The 14,112-nt window shown below is 35.4% G+C and overlaps 1 protein-coding gene across 1 annotated transcript in view; it reads right to left on the reverse strand.

Moving 5' to 3' along the window:
* The window catches only part of PIK3C3 (phosphatidylinositol 3-kinase catalytic subunit type 3), a 163,950-nt gene that overhangs the window by 59,804 nt on the left and 90,034 nt on the right, over positions 1-14,112 (reverse strand). The window contains exons 11-14 of the mRNA XM_068993631.1: positions 13,031-13,185; positions 11,345-11,435; positions 8,110-8,177; positions 1,712-1,817 (exon numbers count right to left, since the gene is read on the reverse strand). Of these exons, the coding sequence (XP_068849732.1) occupies positions 1,712-1,817; positions 8,110-8,177; positions 11,345-11,435; positions 13,031-13,185 (420 nt within the window). The remainder of the gene's footprint in view (positions 1-1,711; positions 1,818-8,109; positions 8,178-11,344; positions 11,436-13,030; positions 13,186-14,112) is intronic.

The raw sequence follows: 14,112 nt of genomic DNA on the forward strand, positions 1-14,112 counted from the left end.
TAGTAATTCTCAGTTCATAGAATATTATAAAATAACAATTTCTCATTTAATTTCTCCATTACACTGAAAGAAGCAGCCTGGCAATTATGTATCTTCATTTAAAAGACTGAAATTTATTCTCAGAGAGACCTAATTGCCTCAGAGGATGACAAAGGCTATAAGTGACAGAACTGAGATTAGAAGAGAGGACCAACTGCTTATTCTCCAATCAGTTTAGATATAGCAAATCTATGGGCTCTGAGAACTATAAAAAAAGTTTATTCTCAAAGAGTTCAATAAGATGTGATTTAAATTTCAAGACAATTTAAATGGAACATGAAACAGCAGATAAAGATGCTATGAAGCGAAATAATTCTACAGCAAATCAGGAACTGTTGTGACAATTTCTTTTCATGGCCCATGCACCCTCTGCTGGCTGAACTGAGACACTGCCTTAACAATCACAAGAACACCAGGTAAAAAATGCCTACAGATCTCTAGAAAATGTAAAAGCAAAAAGAGAAGTCCTGTAAAGTATCTGCAATATGACCACTGCCAGATTTATGTAAATATACCTAGTCTTAGGGCTTCCCTGGTGGCTCAGAGGTTAAAGCGTAGTCTTAAAAATAAAAATTGAAAACAAAGAGTGAAACAAAAGAGTAAAGATTTGGGATTTTTTTTTTGTTCCAGCAACAGGTTTTTTTTCATTAACTTAGGGGTCAACAAACTTTCTATAAAGGGCCAAGGATTAACTACTTTAGGTGTTGTTGACTACAGAGTTTCCATTCTGGCTATTTACTCCTATTGTAGTCAAAGTGGTCACAAACAATATGAAAGCAAATGAGCATAACTATGTCTCAATAAAATATTACTTATGAAGACTGACTTGTGAATTTGACATAATTTTTATGTGTCGCAAAGTATTACTCTTCTTGTGACTTTTCCCAATTATTTAAAAATAAAAAGCAATGTTTAGCTCATCAGTTCAGTTCAGTTCAGCTCAGTCGCTCAGTCATGTCCGACTCTCTGTGACCCCATGAATCGCAGTACGCCAGGCCTTTCTGTCCATCACCAACTCCCAGAGTCCACTCAAACTCATGTCCATCGAGTCGGTGATGCCATCCAGCCATCTCATCCTGGGTCATCCCCTTCTTCTCCTGCCCCCAATCCCTCCCAGCATCAGGGTCTTCTCCAATGAGTCAACTCTTTGCATGAGGTGGCTGAAGTACTGGAGTTTCAGCTTCAGCATCATTCCTTCCAAAGAACACCCAGGGCTGATCTCCTTCAGAATGGACTGGTTGGATCTCCTTGCAGTCAAAGGGACTCTCAAGAGTCTTCTCCAACACCACAGTTCAAAAGCATCAATTCTTCGGCGCTCAGCCTTCTTCACAGTCCAACTCTCACATCCATATGTAACTACTGGAAAAACCTTGACTAGACGGACCTTTGTTGGCAAAGTAATATCTCTGTTTTTCAATATGCTACCTAGGTTAGTCATAACTTTTCTTCCAAGGAGTAAGCGTCTTTTAATTTCATGGCTGCAATCACCATTTGCAGTGATTTTGGAGCCCCCCAAAACAAAGTCTGACACTGTTTCCACTGTTTCCCCACCTATTTCCCATGTTTAGCTCATAGACCATACCATATTTAGCTCATAGACCACAATAAAACAGGCAATGGGCCAGATAGGGTCCATGGACTGTATATGCCAATCCATACATTAAATGGTTACCTTCAGCAATGCTTGGCTGAACCGTCTCATAACATTCAAGTACATTTCATGGGTCTTTGGGTCTCTCTGCTGAGTATCTTGATCTTCACATTCCACTATCACATACCTTAAAAATAGGTTAAGTCATTCATATAAGTGTGAAATGAAACACAGATTCATTTTATTTATGCCTTTCTATTAAAAGATTCACATTTGCAAAAATAATGAGTAATGAAACATTTTATCATCACTCTTTTAAAATCTGAAAATTAAGGGACAACACATAAAACCTTCTGTAGAAGATAAATTAGTAAAAGGATGCCTTAATTTGTAAAATATCCTAGATTTTCTAAAAATTTTGGGATCGAAATGAGCATTTTCTCCTAATTCTTTATGAGGTAGATAGAGCATTAACATCTTCAGAAATCATATAAGCTCTCAAATCTACCAAGTAACTCATGAACAAAAATATTTTTTAAATTTATGTAATATTTTTGGTATTACATAAGGCTCTCTTATTCTGGAAAAAAAAACAAAACTCTGAAGCTTTTCTCATTAACACAACTCTGAAAGATAAATGTATTAATTTTCCCTTTCCCACCCAATTTCTTCATTTCTTAAAATTCCATATAAAATGTTCAATGTTTCCATCATAAAACTGTGATTTTAGAGATTAAAAAAAATAAATATATTCTTAAACTGACACTGCTGATATAATTCATATAATTATATAAACAATGACCTGGATTCGATTTTAGAGGTTGTCTAATCCAGTGTTTTCAATTACTGGAACAAGCCATACTGACATGAATTTTATATCATTACCTGTTGCACAGAGCCCATGTGTGCGCACAGAGCCCATGTGTGCATACAGATGCATAACGCTGAAAAAAGTTTCACAAAGCAATATTCTATGAATAATATGTTAATATGTTATTGTTCTATTTCATTTTTCTTTAAATAACACAAGCTAGATTGTGAGCCTTAAAATTGATTTCAAATGGATCATGATGTACAGTTTGAAACTTGCTTGTTTTATCAACAGTAAAACTTAGAGGTGGTTGTATCTTGCCCACGGTGATACAATTAGTTCACTGAAGAGTTGAAATCAGAATCCGGGATTCTGGACTCCAAGGCCAGAATTCTTTCTATTAACCTTATTCTCTCACACTGTTTGACCTTTTAAGAAGCACATGAAACTTCTTAACCTCCTTAACTGATAGTAGTTCACAAATCTCAAATCACAGGGCTTATTATTTTCCTTTACATTATGTCTAGAAAGAAATATTCAACCACCTAGAAGGTAAGCTTCATGAGAACAGAGAGTTTATCTGTCTTGTTTGCACTATACCGTTAGCACTTCCATGCCTGGACAGAATACTTAAGGTGGTCTGCTTTTACATTCATCTACCCTAGTTTTCAAGCAGTAGATCCCCTTTTCAAGAAACTGCTTGTCATTTATAATTGAACATGTATAAAACTGAAACTATCACACTAAATGAATGATTTTTCTATCTCAATTTAAGTCATTATCAACATTTCAGGCACTTGGGCTACAGTTTGGATCACCTGAATACAAGAAAAATAAGAAAAAAGTGGTGAGGTTGTAACCAAACCAGCGAACACAGGTTCTACCTAAAACTATTACTGGCACTTTGTGTTTAATTTGTGGTCTGTGGATCTAGCGCCAAGCCTAAGTCACATTCCCCGACTCCAAACACCTATGCTAACTTAGTCACCAGGCCGTGTTGATTTTTTTCCTGTAAAATACTTCTTTTAATTGTTCTACACTACGAGGCAGCCCTGTCTGGAATCAATCAGCAGATATCTTTTACCCAGCTTCTCTAACTCTAAAAACAAACACTTTTTTGATCAACATAATCATCCTAAAGTTTTCTTCTTTAAACCACCTTCATCATGCCCCACTGATATTAACAAAAACACCAACAGTTCCCTCTATTTAAAAACAACTCTCTGTGGCCCTAAGTTTCTGGTTCAACTCCCACTGTCTCCAGTGAATGCATTCATACTCTAGTCAGCTCGACTCTCCTACCCCACTTTGTGCTTTCGCTCATGTTGTAGTACTGTCCTGAAATACCTTCCCGCCTCCTCCCCTCCTGATTCTGCCCACACTTCAAACACAGGGACACTCCATCGCTTTCCGGAACTCTTAAACACTAAAAACTTCTTTCTTCTCTGACGTCCCAGAACAGGTACAACCTCTCACAACAACTTCTGCGGATAATGTTACCTGGCTCATCACTGCTTCACAACTTACTCTTAGCTCCCTTCAGAAGTTATAAAGAAACTGATGCCAGATTCTGTATCTTAAAAAATATTTACTGGCCCCTGACATATGCAATATAGTCTTATACACAGAAATATTTTAAAGGCTGATAAAAGTTAAGCACCTTCTCCTACTGACCGCCTAGTGCCATGCTGCACCATGATACTAACAGGTGATCTAGAAGTCCTCAGAGCTGCATAACCTAGAATTTTCTGTAAAGCAGTATGAAAAACGAGACCATGACACTACATTTATTTTATGTTCCTGACAAGAGTTAGAAACCAAAAATTCAAGAAAGCCTTCTTAAATCTTGAACAAAGAAAGCCACAGGACACATACAAATTTAAAATGAAATTAAAAAAAATTAATAACTCTTTAAAGCCTTTACCATCTCCATCACCTTAGTATGTATGTAGCAAAGTCTCAGTATGGAATAGTGAAGTCTTTACTATCTCCATCACCTTGGGAGTCCCTTGGAAAGCAAGAAGGAGATCAAATCAGTCAATCTTAAAGGAAGTCAACCCTGAATACTCCTTGGAAGGACTGAAGTGGAAGCTGAAGCTCCAATAATTTGGCCATCTGATGCAAACAGCTGACTCATTGGAAAAGACCCTGATGCTGGGAAAGACTGAAGGCAGAAGGAGAAGAGGGTGACAGAGGATGAGATGATTGGATGGCATCACCAATTCACTGGATGTGAACCTGGGCAAGTTCCCGGAGATGGTGAGGAACAGAAAAGCCAGGCATGCTGTAGTCCTTGGGGTCGTGAAGAGTTGGACCGTTCTTGGTGACTGAACAATAATCCTTTGAAGTCTTTATTATCTCTGTCATGTTAGTATATTCATTGTCTTTTCCTGTATTTACACAGCAACTCCTTTCTAAATGAGCAATACAGATGACCATGATATACAGGCTCCATTGCTTTGTTCAGGTCCCCTTGACTATCAAGTAAATACAATGGCTACAGCCATGTGATAAAGGTCACATAACAAACAGCTCTCAAAATCACTCAAGCCAAAGTTCTAATCCAAAGGGCAAGTCCATCTAAAATAAAAATGACAGTGTCATCTCCAAAATGAAGGACAAACTTAGATTAAGACAAGAAGACCAAGATTTGTGCCACTTCTGAATTCTGTTTACAGCAATAAGAAGATTCTACAAAGCACTCATGTACTTCTGCATTTGAACTGTGGTGTTGGAGAAGACTCTTGAGAGTCCCTTGGACTGCAAGGAGATCCAACCAGTCCATTCTAAAGGAGATCAGTCCTGAGTGTTCACTGGGAGGAGTGATGTTGAAGCTGAAACTTCAATACTTTGGCCACCTCATGCGAACAGTTGACTCATTGGAGAAGACTTTGATGCTGGGAAGGACTGGGGGCAGGAGGAGAAAGGGACGACAGAGGAAGAGATGGCTGGATGGCATCACTGACTCGATGGACGTGAGTCTGAGTGAACTCCGGGAGTTGGTGATGGATAAGGAGGCCTGGCATGCTGCGATTCATGGGGTCGCAGAGTGTCGGACACAACTGAGCGACTGAACTGAACTGAACTGAACTGAACTTCCATAAAACCTGTCATCTTCAAGTAGAAATGCAGACAAAATTATGTGGGTACCCATTGTATGATGACAGCAGCGGGCCACCTATTTCCTGACAATCTCATTTTGTGAGGTAAATAAACTTTATTACCTTGAAAGGTTTTAAAAGTTATAGAAAAACATGTCAAAGCAGCCAAAGTTTATTTTTAATTTCAACATACTCGAATAGCTATAGAAAAGAAAAGAAAAAAAAAAACTGCAACAATTTATAGATCTTGATGTTCAGTATTTAACAGATTAGAGGCTATTACTTTTCTCTGTGGTTTAAAAGGTTGACATAATTTATTTTAAAAGGATTGTCTGTTTTATTCTAGGCCCCTAAGGATTCAACTATAGCAGGAATCCTGTTTAAATCAATGGAAAGGGAACAAATGAACAAGGAAATTCAAAATGTTCAAAATGAAACAGCACAATCAACTGAAATTTATATTTTAATACATTTGTTAGGGTAAGCTTAGACTGAGAAGCATATAAATTGTTACATGTGATTAATATTTTATACTACTCTGTCCAGGTTCAATGGAAAAGAATGATTATTTTAAGTCAACTACTTGAAATTATTTCCTTATTTTCATGCTACAATCACAAAAGTAGTGTCTACCGAAGTCAGAAGTCCACATCAATAGCTCTTTCCCTCCTTGAGTATTTCTGAATATGTAATATGCGGACTGTAAATATGGGAAAAACAATTACTCCTCAGAGAATGAATAGACATAGCACATGCTATTGCATCAGTGAATCAGAAATACAGTTGGAGAACACAAATCAAATCTAAGTTTGATGGAACATTTATAAGACTGGGAGCTAGGGCTTCACTTTGTTTATTATCTGTAGAGAAAACAAACTACTCTTTCTGAGCAGAAACTGTTGCCTCACTGAAAACTGTTCACCTAATAGATTTTCTACTGTTCAGCTGCATTCAGAACGGTTTGAAAACTCTTCCTACTTGAAATAAAATAACAAAGATTTTATCACAACTAATTTCAAATTTTATAGGGAAATCTGGTCTACACTCAAATCTAAAGAATACATAATTTTAAACACCACATAATCAGTGTGTGTACATACAGCTCCTGTAAGTGACTAATCTACACTGCGAGTAATGAGCCAGAGAAACTTTCCATGAATATTACAAGGAAGTAAATACAGCTATAAAGGAATTCTTAGTAAAACATTTAAAAATATATAAAACCTTGATTTTTAAATACCTACAAGGTTTAAAAGTACTTACTCAAAACCTTGGCACTGTGCCCTACACATTTTAATTTACTCTAAATTATTTACCTAAATTTTTACGAGGAAATATTTTTCCTTAACACCAATTAATAGACATACACTTAAGAATTCAAACTGCAATATGGAGAACTTTAGGAAGCAAGAAGCTGCATTAAAAGGAAATAGTAGCGATTTGGTAATATAATAATTTCTAAGCAAACCCTTCAAAGTCAAAATGGTGATTAACAACTACCCAAAACATTCTGTGCGTGTATTTTCAAGGACATACTGAAAGTTACTGTGAGGGGAATGCAGTTTTATGAATATTATATTAAACTGCTAAAGAAAAGCATGGAATTATTTTTCTTCCCACTACAAAGACCAACAGAAAAACGCAGTTAAACACAGTAAACTAAGCAGTAAGATTAAATCACGGATCTTTTCTACAGTTAAAAAAATATCAAGTTTGTTGGGAAGTTTAAAAATGTTCTCTCAAATGTACAGAAGGCTTCAAATAGAGCTTACCCAACTAGCTCTGCCTTTTGTTTGCTAAAAACTGGATAAGGTTCTCTTGTCTGGTGTTTAATCCTAGTGCTTTCTTTAACTGAACCAAAAACAGTGTTTCTCCTGTGGCTTAAGCTACTTGTTCTTTACACTTTAAAATCCTATGACAAAAGGGAGACACACTTCATATTAAGTGTGTCTCAGTAAGTCAGTTAACCTTTCTATACCTTAGTTCCTCTTTCTTTCCTTCAACTCATTCAGGAAACGTGTTCTCACGTAAAATAGAGATACTTACATTTGCCCTATTTAACTTCACATGAACAAATGAGAAAAGGTCACTGAAAGCACTCTGTAAATGGCAAATTTTGAAATCAATGATCTAATCCCAGCTCAAGTTTTAGCAAGTTCAGCTACATCATGCCTCTGCCTCAGTTTCCTCATCTATGAGATAAGTAACTTCAAATTCTGTCTACTTTAGCATGATTGCAGTATTTTAGTAAATAATGTGAAAATACTGACTTACAGTAAAGTATCATACTTACACTATTTAAACAGCATAAAAAGCAAACAGATATCAAACTGAAAAAAATCAATTAACTTACCCAGTTTTATCTTAGATCCTAGAAAGTTAGTGAAAGGAAGAAAAACTGTGATGCTAACAAGCATTTCCATGAGCATAATTGCAAAGAAACACAGCTAGATATAAATACTGTATAGGTTTTTGATGATTGCTCATACTTGAAACTGCCTTTTTGTTTAGTTTGGGAAAAAACAGTCATAAACAGTGATTATAAAATAAAAAATTATTTCACATACCAGTATAAATAGTTAGCCAGTGTTGAGTTTTTGCAGGCTCTTGATATCAAGAAGGTACACAGATCTTGCTGAAAGAATTAAAAGAAATGTATTTATATATTACCATCTGCTATTCACGAGGGGGAAATAAGAGAGTCTACATTTGCCTATCAGTTTTTACCTATATATCTATGCCACAGATCAGATTTTTATGCATCTATCTATCCCTCCATACCATCCATCTAATATTTATTCTAGACCAGGCAATATGTGAGAGGTCAAGGACACCATAGTTTGCAGAATTCCTGGTTCTATTGGAAGCTTAACATTTAGTGGAGGAGAGGTGCATTAAAGGAAGTCATAAAAATAACTTGGACTGCGAGGTCAGAGGCAGCAATGAGGATGTGATGTTTAGGCATGACCAGCATGATGGTATGGACCAAGGCCTCGAATCTCACTGTTCAAGGAACTTTTAAAAGGCCCAATGTAGCTAACATACAGTGAACACTAAAGTAAAGGAGGCTGAAAAGGGAAGCAAAGACCAAATTGTGAATGAACGCTTTTAAGGTCATACTACTGAGTATGCATTCTATTTTCAATCAATACTCAACAAAAGATCTAAAGCCGGAGAGTGAGGTGATCTGCTTTACATCTTCTGAAAATGACTCTATTTGCTCTGAGAAGTACAGACCTGAGATCAGTCAGCATGCTATTACAGTAGTCTAGAAGACTGAATGGTGACAGAGAGGCAACTGATTATTAAAATATTTTGGAAGTATAATTGATAGGACTTGCTGATGGAGAGGATGTATGAAACAAAAAAGAACTGACAGCAACCCCTAAATTTATGGATTTAGTAAATGGATTGATTTGTTACATCACAGAAATTCCAAGTGAGGCAAGAGTGTTGGGGGAGAGAGTTGTATTTTGAAATATTAAGTTTGAAATGCCTGTCAGATATACAACAGAAATCAAGTAGATATCTGGATATATGAATCTAAAACTCAGGAGAGAGAAATGTGCTAGCAATGAGTACCCTGAGGAACAGTAAGATGTCAAGCAACAAGAAAGTACTGACAAAGGAAACCACGAAGGAACGGCTGCAGAGGTGAAGAGGAAAATGGGGGATGTATGGTATCACTGAAACCATGAAAAAAGTCAGCTTTTCAAGAAGGGAGTCATTTATTTTCCTGAATAATGCTGGGAGGAATTCAAATACACACAACCACAAACACTGAAGCCATTTACTATTTTATTTTAGCAAATAAGTTTTAATATACGATGGGAACAAAGGCCCTGAATGATGTGAATTAAAGACTAACAAGAAAGGAAGGAGAGTCAAGATGTACGAACAACTCCTCTAAGAAACTTGATTATGAAGAGAACAAAGAAAATTAGGTACTGTTGTGTAGGATGTGGTATTAGGGAGGAATTTTTCTTGTTTTTTTTTTTTTTCCCCATTTCTGAATTTTTTAAATGAGAGATACTAACATATCTGAATATTTCTACCAGGAAAAGAAGAGAGTATATCTTTCAAGGGAGTTATATTCTTCATTGTTAAGAAAACAGAAGTAAAGAATGGGAAGAGATTCACATCTGTAAATCTAGTGATGGTAAATGGCAACCATTTTTACCTAATGACTTCTATTTGTTTCCATAAAAAATGAGGCAGAATTGTGATCTAGAAACTGGGAGGCAGGGCATAAAGAACAGGGCTGGAAAGGTAGAGCAGGGAGAGCAACCATCTAGAGAAATGTAGGAAGGCAGACAGTGTTGAGCACCCACCTGATGTCTGTGGTCATGAATGTACGGTGATATCAACACGCTAGGCTATGTGATTTCTTCCAAAGTATTAAGGCACAGACAAATTAGGTAATTAATTAGGCTTATCAAGGGTTAAGACTGTGCCAAGGGAACTGAAGAATGATTAAAATGATGAGTTGGGATAAAAGCTGTACTCAGAGGAAAGCAAATATTGAAGGGTACTGATAAACAAAGAAAAAGGTAGAGATCAATGCATTTAGATGTTTCAGGGCAGTAGCACATAAAAAGTGGTCCTTGTTTCCTCTGTTTAAAGTGTTCATCCCCCAGGTCACCACATGGTTGTCTCCTCACCTGCTTCATCTTTACAGAAGATGTCACTTTTCCTGGGAGGCCTTCCCTGAACAAGCCTTTTTAAAATTTCAATCACCTAACTCCACCCCAACATTCTCTATCATTCTAGTCTGATTTTTCTTCTACTCTTTTACGGCATATAATATTATTGACTATCATCAGCCCAAACACTAGAATGAATTACATGAAGTGAAAAGATTTTGAGTGTTTTCTTCTCTGCTGTATCAACCCTAGCACCTATAATAGTTTCTGGTACACAGAACTCAAAAAAAACCACATGTGAATGAACTGATTACTGAATCAGTCAATCAGTCCCTTTTGAAAGAGAAAAATAAACTGGAGCTAAATGGTTCCGTAAAGAACTCCTTTAAGGATTCTATGATCCAGTAATATAAAATCAATTTTTTCAATATTTTCTGATATATTAAGAGGCACAGACAAGCATACTATAATTAAGTTAACAGTGAAAACAAACATCACTCAGTTAACAACATTAAGTCCTAAAATTTGACTAAAAGAAATGATACTGAATATATACATTTAAAAGAAAACAAACCTCTTTCTAATATCAAGCATGTATTACTTATTTTCAACATCAGGGATATGAAAGGTTCTTCTCAAATTAGAAGCCATAGGGATAAAAATCAACAATATATACTGGATGAACTTCTGCAAATGTACTCCCAAATATAATTTTCAGAGTAGCATTAGCCATACAGACCTGTTTTACCTCAAAAATTACTCTGCTTAGCTAAAAGAACTTAAGAGCAGCTTAGTGTATTTCCCTAGTATCAAAGTCATACATTTCTACAAGGTAATTACAAACACCAACAACTACAGTAATGTGCATAAATGTGTTAACAATAAATATTCTGAGTTTCCTTAATAAAATATTTAGGTCCACTTTATTTTTACATTGTATTTCAATCCATTTATATTAACATGTCCAAAGGCACCAATAAAATGCCTTGAACTAAAGATGGCATTTTTTGCTGAAAGGAAAAGTTATAAACACATATCATAAGCCAAATTATTTCATAAAGTTGTAATTATTCATCAAAATTAATATTTTCAAGACCAACATAAAATGTTTACTTGGCAATATCCCTCCTACAGGAAACTTGAAAAGCTCTGTACTCACCTCCAGATTTTCACCATCTGAACTTTCTTTTGTTTTAGATGCAGAAGGAGGGGAAGACACTGGAGGAAGAGGGCTGGTTATAATTTGGGAGCTGAAAAAATAATACACTGATATGTAAAATCCTCTTGCTGTAAGAGAAGATACATATGTTCAGCACAGTTCACCACAACTGAGTCTGGATAAAGTACCATCTCTTAAAGTGTGTTCTGGTTAGTATTGAGTCACATTAGATTCTGGGAAAGAGGCTCCATAGTCAAAGAATATGGGTGATTCATCTTTGAGATGTATGTGCAAGTTTGCATACATTGAAGTTTCTGATAAATACTACAGTGTTTTTAAAAAGTACATTTTACTTTAAGCCAGTATGTTTCAAATATATTTGGCCACAAGACAACCCCCATCTCTTTTTCATCTTTTAAAAAGCATACAAATTGATGACCAGCAGATATTACAGTTTATAGTTTACATCCTGTCATAAAATCTTAAATAGAGTTCTAATAAAACACTCTAAGTGGCAAAAGTAAGATGAAGTTAAGTAAACATGCCTAGAGACTGAAGCCGTCTAATGTACAGTGGAAGAAAATGTAAGGGATCTCCTCTTAAAAACAGGAAAACATAAAGGAGTCTATATAAGAAAAAATGTTTTTCGCCCCCTGTTTCTCAGTTCTCTTCTAAGTGAAAAACAGCAGATTTTAAAAAAAGCATTACCATCAACAAAAATTCAGAAATATAATCTTGAACTCGTGATAATCGACATAATTGTACTAATTCAGATAATCTGAATTCTAGACGTCCTTTGTCACCAACAAATCTCATGATTTCTTCACAAAACAATTTTATACCACTAAGCCTAGAATTTCTCATACAAATGTTTCTATTTATCTCAAACTTTAAGATTTTATGAAAAGAAAAATGGCAAAGTAGAAAGAACAAGGGCTTTGGAGTCAACTCTACCTAATTTGCAACATGGAAGACTTTGGGAATTTACTTCTTAAGTCCTTCATATCTAAATTAGGGATATGAACACCTACCTCAGAGGATTACTAATAACAAGTTTAATATATGTGGGCCATCTCCTGGTGTCTGCTACAGAGGTGAGAGTTCTTAACTGTTATTACTGTTAATAGCCTACTTTCAATTCAATTAACTGGTTGCTTTAACTACTAAACAGGTGAAAAGCAGTCAATAAAAAATACAACTTTACAATAAAAATGTCTGAGTCCACTAATATGCCTCATCTTTCATTTTCTTTTTGCATGAACAGCAATGACATCCAACACTTACCAAGCACCATGTGTCAGACACTTTTCTAAATGCTTTATGTGTTTCATTTAATCTTTCAGCAGTCCTTAAAGATCAGTTACTATTGCTGTATCCCCATTTTTAACATGAGAAACAGGGCCAGGGCAACAGAGAGAATAGTTAACTTGCAGAAGTTTACACAGCTAGTAAGTGGTAGAGTCAAGATTTTTAACTCGGGCATTCTGACTCTATAGCTTATTTTTAAAACACTGCCCTGTAATACAGTAGTTTGTGTTCTGTGAGCACACATGCCATGTTCATTGGTAGAACTTCAAACTTATTACTAACCAGGGTTTGTTACATCTGGGAAAAAAGAAAAGAAGATAGTCTGAAAAGGTAGAAAACTATCAAATTTGAAAATAAGTCCTCCCTGGATATCCATACCTATCTATTTCTGCAGAATTTATTCCAGAATTTGACACGCTCTCTGACACTGAACCCTGACTATCCTTCTTGGTAGGTTCTAATCCATTTTTTATGTCATCAAAGTTTTCATATTTGAGAGCTTGGACCAGCTGTAATAGGTACATCAACAAATCCTGGAAAACAAGCAAAAAATAAGCCAATATTAGAAAAATGCAAGTGATTATATACAAGTTATGGGCATTCCTAAATATCAAGTTAAACAATTTAATCTACCACTTATCATTTGTGTTAGCTTGGGCAGGTCCCAAGATTTCTTAACTTCTTGGTGCCTCACTGGGTCCTCTTCTTTAAAATGGCCATAATCATATAAACCTTAGAGACTGAGTTGTGAGGATTAAATCAGTTAATAGGAAAAAAGTCACAGAATAGTTCCTGGCACAAAGTAAGTGACCAGTAAACATCTTGTTTAAAATGGTATCCCATTGACATGTATACACTGCTATATTTAAAACAGATACCCAGTCAGGACCTGTACAGCACAGGGAACTCTGCTCAATATTCTGTAATAATCTAAATAGGAAAAGAATCTGAAAAAGAATACACACATGTATATATATATATAACTGAATCACTTTGTTGTACACCTGAAACTAACACAACACTGTTAATCAGCCATGATCTAATAGAAAATAAAAAGAAAAAAAGTATCCCAAAAGCACAGGAAAAAAAAAAAAAAAAAACTAAGAAAAATGATTGGGATAGTTCATATAAAGCTGAGAAATTAACAAAAGATCCTTTTTACAGCAATGGCATTTTAGGTCTAAGATTACCTGTGAAACTCCAAACTATTAAGTTTTCAAAGTGTTTCTATTTCATAATGTTTCCTAGTTGGGATTTTTTAAAAGTATTGTATTGCTTTTTTTTTCCTTTAAGAGAATTTGGAGTTTAGTGAATTTAGAGAATTTGAGTTGCTTCTTAAATGGACACTACAATGAAGTAGATATTTTTACACTCAGTTAAAGGAAATGTTTATTTTCCTGCCAATTACCAAAACTGGCTTGAAGAAAACAAATTTCTAAATCTAAATTTCTCCTACTTCT

This window comes from Capricornis sumatraensis, chromosome 21 (genome assembly GCF_032405125.1).
Source record: "Capricornis sumatraensis isolate serow.1 chromosome 21, serow.2, whole genome shotgun sequence".
Classification (NCBI taxonomy): Eukaryota; Metazoa; Chordata; class Mammalia; order Artiodactyla; family Bovidae; genus Capricornis; species Capricornis sumatraensis.